General features: G+C 59.0%; 1 protein-coding gene across 2 annotated transcripts; it reads right to left on the minus strand.

Annotated features, from left to right (window-relative positions):
• Positions 1–655: 655 nt before the first annotated feature.
• Positions 656–3,058, minus strand: LOC117799293 (low-density lipoprotein receptor-related protein 5-like). 2 transcript variants are annotated; one of them, XM_034651764.1, is made up of 2 exons: positions 3,037–3,058; positions 656–1,264 (listed from the first exon to the last, which is right to left on the minus strand). In XM_034651764.1, the coding sequence occupies exons 1-2, from the start codon at positions 3,041–3,043 to the stop codon at positions 864–866; spliced, it is 408 nt and encodes a 135-aa protein (XP_034507655.1). In that variant the 5' UTR covers positions 3,044–3,058; the 3' UTR covers positions 656–863. The 2 variants fall into 2 exon arrangements, 1 of the variants encoding a protein (XP_034507655.1); XR_004622960.1 differs by lacking the exon at positions 3,037–3,058 and adding an exon at positions 1,464–1,924 and having other exon boundaries at positions 1,126–1,264.
• Between the last annotated feature and the right edge of the window lie 4,188 nt (positions 3,059–7,246).

Consider the following 7,246-nt stretch of genomic DNA (forward strand, 5'->3'; position numbering starts at 1 on the left):
GGGCAGAGAAGGCACCACAGGGACAAGAGCAAGCAGGCGACATCAGGAGCAGAACCCAGGGGTCCTACTGTGTTTCTGTTCAAGATGCCAGGGAGCCGTCCACCTCCAACAACCGAACCAGCAGAGAACGGGACACACAGCCGTGGGTGGGCTGCCGCCAGCAGGGAGGAAGGCATCTGCTGCCCAGGTAAGGCTGTGTCACTTCCAGGCTATGGGAGGAGGGGTGACTGAGCAAACAGCTCCCACTCCGAAAAGTCCAGAATGGGCCTGGCCGGGCTGGGCAGTGACACTCTGCCACCTCCCCATCATCTCCCCCTCCCAGCCTTCAAATCCAAGGATGTTCTTGGCTTCACTGCCAATCACACGCTCCCACCTGGAACTCGGGCCTGGGTCCTGAGCTTTTCCGGGTCACGGTGACCTCGGCCAGACCAGGGAGCAGAGGGGGGCAGAGGGCGTCCTCGAGAAGCCAGAGAAACAATCCCTGTGGCCAGTTCCACCTCCGGACAAGGACCTTGACCTTCTATACCACTGTCAGCAAATGCGGTCAGAAAGGTGTGAGAGGTACAGATTCGACCTGCTGGAGCGTCCGCGCCTCCTCGGACGCCATCGCACACACAACAGAGACACCTCCTGACTCCAAGCCACGGCAGCCGCAGCCGCAGCCGGTGCCTCCGACGGGGCAGGTTGCCAACAGAAACACAAATACGGCCTATCGAGCAGAAACCGTTCTCAACAACGGGTCCTGAGAGGTGAACGCCTTTGAAGACGGCCAGTTTTTCTCCGACAAAGCTGCTTGGGCTCAAGTAAATTCAAGAGGGAAACCATGGCCCCCCTCCCCCCACCAAGGAGAAAGGCAGCTGGGTTTACCCGTGAGCGGGGTCCAAGGCGATGGCCCGCGGCTGGTCGAGGTCCTGCCAGAAGAGGACCTTCCGGGACGTCCCATTGAGGTTGGCCACCTCGATGCGGTTGGTCTCTGAGTCCGTCCAGTACAGCTTCTTGCCGACCCAATCGCAGGCCAGGCCGTCGGGCGACACCAGGCCAGAGATGACCACGTTCTGCACGGCGACCCCCGTCTGGTTCAGGTAGGTCTGCTTGATGGCCTCCTCGCTCACGTCTGTCCAGTACACAGCTCCCTTGGAGAACTGGAAATCCACGGCAGCCGCGTCCTCCAGGCCGCTGACCACAACAGTGGACTCCAGCTTGACTCCGCCGGCGTCCACCAGCCGCACGTCCCGGCGGTTGGCGAACAGCAGGAGCGGCGAGGCTGCGGGGGCGGAAGCGAACGGTGAGGACCGCGGGCCCCAAGTGCTCCTGGCCCCACCCAGCCGCACCCCGGCCCCCATGCCGCTCCCTTCCACACCCCTCGGCAGGCCCGGGCCAGCTGTCACCGAGCTCCTCGGGGGGCTGCCATCCCGCGCCCCCGGGGCCCAGGTGACTCTTCCCACACGCCCACCACCTCATACCAGAATGCCACGGCCACCACGCCACACTGCACCTCGAGGGGCTGCAGAGAAGTCACATTGACCTGATGCAAGAGAAGGGGACGTGGGGGCACAGTCCCATCCAGGCCACAAAACCCAGGCGCAGCGGAGCCTCAAGACTCCCTTACGGTTCCCGGACCCTCTGTCCCAGCTCAGGCCCCTTCCTGGGACTGCGGCCTCGACTTCCCACTCGGCAATGCCACCCCTTAGCTCAAACCCCTTCGACAGTGCCCTGTGCCTCGAGGGCTGAGGTCAGGCCACCATAGCAACCCCGGGCTCCTACCCAGGCCACGCCTCTGCAGGACGTGGGGACACGAGCACAGGGCTCCGTCATTGCCACCATCACCATCATGAGGCAGGGAGGGACATTTGTAAAGATCAGACGGGGGTGGTGCAGCTGCACGTGGGCTGGGCACCCTGACCTCTTTCAAGGAGGCGATGGCCACAAGGGACATCTGTCCCCGGATCTCGCCCTCCCTGCCCCAAGCAGACGCAGACAGACAGTAGAGGACATTCATCATCACAGGCTGACAGCTCTNGTGGGCTGGGCACCCTGACCTCTTTCAAGGAGGCGATGGCCACAAGGGACACCTGTCCCCGGGGTCTCGCCCTCCCTGCCCCAAGCAGACGCAGACAGACAGTAGAGGACATTCATCATCACAGGCTGACAGCTCTCTGCAGCCCACACACCATGCGCAGAGCCGTGTGGGTTCCCCCTTTAAGCATCCTGGGGACCCCCATGCACGGGCTTGGGCCATGGAGGCCGTCGTGCCCACTTTATGGAAGGGGGGGGTGAGACTCAGAGAGGTGCTCACACAGCCAGGCTCAGCAGCGCACTGAGGGCCTCTGTGCTTCGGACCACTTTTCGTGTGCTGGTTGCACGGGTGTATTTGGTTCGTAAAAATGCATTACTTTCCTGTGTATATTTACTTCACTAAAAAGTTCTTAATAACTAAGAAATGGGACTTGTCCTGTTTTCCCAGCTTCTTACAGGAATTGCTCCCAGCGTGCCGAGGGTCCACCTGCCTGCTAAGAGCGCTCTCGGCCCCGCCAGGGCCAGCACACAGCAGCTGCTCTACACAGTTCGCCCGCCCCACCCAGCCTCCGGCACCCCAACTTTCAGAAGGTGCGTTACCTCTGCCCTGTGAGAGGCGGGAAGGAAAAGGGGGACTGTCCAGAAGGGGGTAGGCCCCCACCCCCAGCTAGAAGCTCCGGGGAGTAAAGAGGGACGCCCCGCCAGCAGCCTGGCCAGCGGTTGGGTGCCATCCGAGACTTAGGTGCCAGTCAGCCGTACAGCGCAGTGGGGGAGGGGAGACGATGCCCGGGACTAGGAAGGGTCCAGAACACTCAGAGGAGGAAGAATCCATGAGGACCAGAGGCAGGGGGGCCTTCACTGCAAACAGGGTCGTATGTGGGATCTGGAGGACACAGGGACACAGGCAGGACACCGCAAGCAAAGACACCCCACGGCACACGCAGGGTGAGGGGGCGGGCCGGGGGCACGCTCCCTTTCATCATCACCGCGCTGCTCCCGGCCACCCAGAGCAAGGATTACCAGCCATCCCGTTCCGCCGGCGAGCTTTATGGTGCCCAGGCTGCCGAGGTTCCCCGCGGCCATGTCCCCTGGCTCGTCCCCACTCATCCAGCCACGGCACGACCTGCCCGGGCCTGTGGAGTCAAAATTCCACACTATGGTTCTTCACCTTCTGAGGACCTCAACGCTCGCTGATAAACCGATCCTCTCCCCAGACAGACCCACACAGGCGCGCACACACGGTGCTGTCACCAAGGCCTTAGGACGTCCCCCGACCAGGGAGGACCCAGCTCCGGCCTGACGACCCCTTGCTAAAGCAAGCAGGGGAAGCTGCTGACTTCTGTTCCTGTAAGTTAGCATCTGTCTCAGGAAGAAGCAAGCTCCCTGTGGCCACAGGTATTCAAGTATTAGTCGGTGACTACAAGGGAGGGGCCGCAGGGGAGACTCACCAGGTGTGAGCGTTGTCGGTGGACGGCCCCACAAACAAGTGGTCTCCAAACAGCTACTCTCCAGCCAGGAGGGGAAGCGCTATGGAGGAGGCACCCCGGGGAGGGGCGGGTGAGTTGCCAGTCCCGGTGTTAGCCAGAAACCCAAAACACCCTACTGCGGGCTGGGGAGATGGGGGGGGAGCTCCTGGAAGCTGCCCCAGGCACAAAAAATCCTAGCTCTGCTCTGTACTTTCTCCCCAAACTGGAAAGACCACATTTTCACCACGGTTTACACTCTGGGCAGTTCAGGTGCACCCTTCAAAGGCCACAGATTGGGGGGGGAGTTCAATTTCTTGTGCTTTTCCCAAAGTGAGCCTCTTATGGAGGGGAGCCACCCTGGAGAGCCAGGGGTGAGTAGGTGGGCGGCGGGCCAGCTTCCGTGCAGCCCAGGCAGGCGTGGCCCCAGCAGGCAGGCCCTTTCCAGGAGGAGCGGCTGCTGCTTCTTGGATGTTTAGAAAGCATGGCACACTCCACTCCCAAGCCCCAGAGGCACCTCACCCCAGTCTCCCTGGGAACTCACCGCCGGGGGGCTTCCCCAGCTGACACAGGCAGCACCTACTCTCCCGGTGGCCTGCCCCCTGGCCAACGTGGCCCTCCCACTGGGAAACATGGCCCCCTTGGGGCCTCTCCTCTCCCACGGGTGGAGAGACACTGGGGGCAGGATGGACAGAAGCCAGCCTGCCATGGGGATGCTGGTGGGAGCAGGGCCAGATGGAAAAGAGGAGAGCTGAGCAGAAAGGCGAGGAAGCTCTCAGGACAGCAGTCGAGACGGGTGGTGCTCTGCCCTGATACCAGGACAGAGCCGGCCAGGAGAGTGGGGGGCAAGAGCCATGTGGCACCATCTGGGACATGCAGAACCCACCTTCGTGTCCTCTATTACAGTGAGAAACAGACAACAAGCAGTAAATATAATAGGCCAAGTTAGTACCTTGAAACATCAATGCTATGGTTTGGAAAAATAGAGCAGGGTAAGGGGTCTGGGAGTAGGAGCTGTCATTTCATGTAAGATGGTCAGGACAGTTCCCCTGAGAAAGTAACAATCGGGCAAAGACATGAAGGGGTGAGGCAGGGTGGAAGGAAAGGTGTCATCAGCAGAGGGAATGGCTAGTGCAAAAGTCCTGGGGTGAAGCATGTGGGAGGAACAGACGCTGGTCCTATGTGCTCCTTCCCCGCCAGGCAGCATGCCCATATGCCCAAGACCCTCTCATCCCACAGCCCCCTGCGGGTCAGGGGTCTCAGCTGCATATCCCCCAGCTGAGGTAACTGCAGTTCTGGGAAAGGTACCTTGACCTGCCCCAGGTCACTCCACCCAGGGACAAGTTGTTGACTCATGGCCTGAGCTTCTGGGCAGTGAGAAGAAGGAATTGCAGGAAGAAAGAGTGCAATGCAAGAAGGAAGGGGAGGGGAGGGCAGACAGGCCAAGAGCGGGAGACAGCCCAGCCACCTCCCAGCTCTGGAACCCACATGGGTCGCCATGAAAAATCAGAATGTCACCTGGTGGCCACAGACGCCAGGAAAACCTTTTTGAAAAACACGGTGGCAACCGGTATTAAGGACCACGAAAATGTCTAAACCCTCTCCCCGGGGAACACCCTTGCGGGAATTCATCCCAGGGAACACCAGAGTAAGGGGAAAGGTCCTGGTCGCAATATTTGATGCAGCCTTATCTGTAATAAAAAATGAACAAAGTATCCCCAAAGTCAGGGATGACCAGACTGTTCTCTCGGCGTAAAATCACATCCACAAAAGTACTAAGAAAGTGACTGCAATGACAGAGGTGTACGATATCGTGTTAAATTGAAACACACCCACCAAACCAACTATAAGCCCTGATTTGTACTCGCGCAGTTATGCCGACAACGCTAGGTGGGAACCAAGACCACAGGGCACTGGGGAAGATGACCTTGTTGGGTCTCCGGGTAGATATACTTTTCAGGTTTTTGCCCTGAATTCCACTGATGTTCCTATGAAGTTATCTGTGCCAATATATTTTCAGGACCACATATCAGAAGGGCCAAGAGACCAGGTCAGTGCTCCGTGTGAGGCCCGGAGCCAGCTCAGGACGACCGCTCAGACCAGGCCCCTCTCCGACCGCGACGTCTGGTCTGAAATGGGGGTGGTCGCCTTACCTCCACTTCGGAGACTGAGCGGCCTGACCAGGGCGATTCATCCAAGGGCTCAGGCCAGAATAGCCAGCAGCCAGGGTGGGGTAGTAATTACTTCCTCCATCCAGCCCTGGACCAGGTCTGCTCCAAAGGAATGTGGACAGACTCGGACTCGGGGGGCCTGGCCTCTCGCCGTGAGATTTGGGGCAAAACTTTAGAGGCAGGAAATGAGATCTATTCTTAAAAGGCACCCCAGTGCCCCAAGCAGACTGAATCCCCCTGGTCCTTGGTTTAACCAGGCAGAGATTACCCATTCTCCCAGTTGGTTTAACCAGGAGCAGATTACCCTTTCCATGACCCTGGATTTCCGTGGCCCCTTCTTGCCACAACCCTCACGACACCCCAAAGAGTCCTGCGGGTTCTCCATACCTTCCTCTTAGGGGACTGGGAGCAGGTCCTCCCACCTGTCTGCAGGTGGTCTGATGTTCCTGGGCCCCCCTTGGCCAATCAGCATCGGACAAAGGCCGGCCCCCTCCCCCTCCTCCCTTTGGGGACCAGGACCCGTGACCAATTTCCAGTCCCTACCACAGTAGGCTCGGGAGTCTGAAAATCCAACACCAGCCACCCCACTCTACCCCATGTAAGCATATCCAGTATTTATATATAGAATTCAGAGCAGATGTCTGGCCTTCCATTCCAATAGGCTGTATTTTACACTGTTCACATGGTTACACTAAACACAACCCAGCTAGGTAATCCAATCCTCCGCTGCTCCAGCAAAGAAGCGACGTCCATAGTACCCGCCATCCTGACACTCACCAAGCGTTACAGGGCTCACCGGAGCAGGCGAGGCCAGGACCTGAGCTGCGGGCTTATCAGCCAGGAGTGACCCCTCGTCCCACGCCAGCCCTCGAGGGAGGGAAGACTACGTGGGGCCACATTCAAGGAGCCCGTAACTTAGTTGGGCATGACACAAACTGCACACACAGTTAACTTAACCTAAAGGAGGAGAAACGGCGGATGAGTGCCACAGACGGGAGGTATCTGGAGCCTGAAGGAGAATGAACCTTCTGCTGGACCCGGCAGGCTTCCTGGAGGAAGGGAGACCAGAGCCCTGAAGGATGAATAAGACTGTGAATGCCGAGCATGCCCAGGGTTGATACCAAGATCCATCTATGCACTCAAGGTAATTTTACGCATGATGGCTTACGAGCAACTTACCCAACGCCTAACAGCACTGGGTACCTTCTAGCAGTTTCTCAAACTGGGTATGGGCACTGCCCTCCTGCACACCCCATCCCCAGGGGCAGGAGTTCCAGCACGCCTCTCCTGCTCGTGCCACACCTCCAGCTACGCCTGGGCCCACTTCTGCCTTCCCTCTGCTCTGCTCTCGTCTACCTGCTGGCTCTGAACCGGCACCACGTGCCCCCACACCTGGCAGAGCCAGCCCCTCCCGATCCCTCCTCGGCGTGTCCTGGCTGTCCCTCTACACCCCCCTGCACACTTTACAACCAGCTCCCTGACTTCCACAGTCTCTGCGGTGAACCTTAAAGGGTTCCCAATATGAAAAGGCAGAAAGGTCACAGCATAGCCGGCAGGACAGAAAGACACACAAGGACGCTTATTGCACTGCTGTCT

The sequence above is a fragment of the Ailuropoda melanoleuca genome, unplaced genomic scaffold (genome assembly GCF_002007445.2).
Source record: "Ailuropoda melanoleuca isolate Jingjing unplaced genomic scaffold, ASM200744v2 unplaced-scaffold4672, whole genome shotgun sequence".
Classification (NCBI taxonomy): domain Eukaryota; kingdom Metazoa; phylum Chordata; class Mammalia; order Carnivora; family Ursidae; genus Ailuropoda; species Ailuropoda melanoleuca.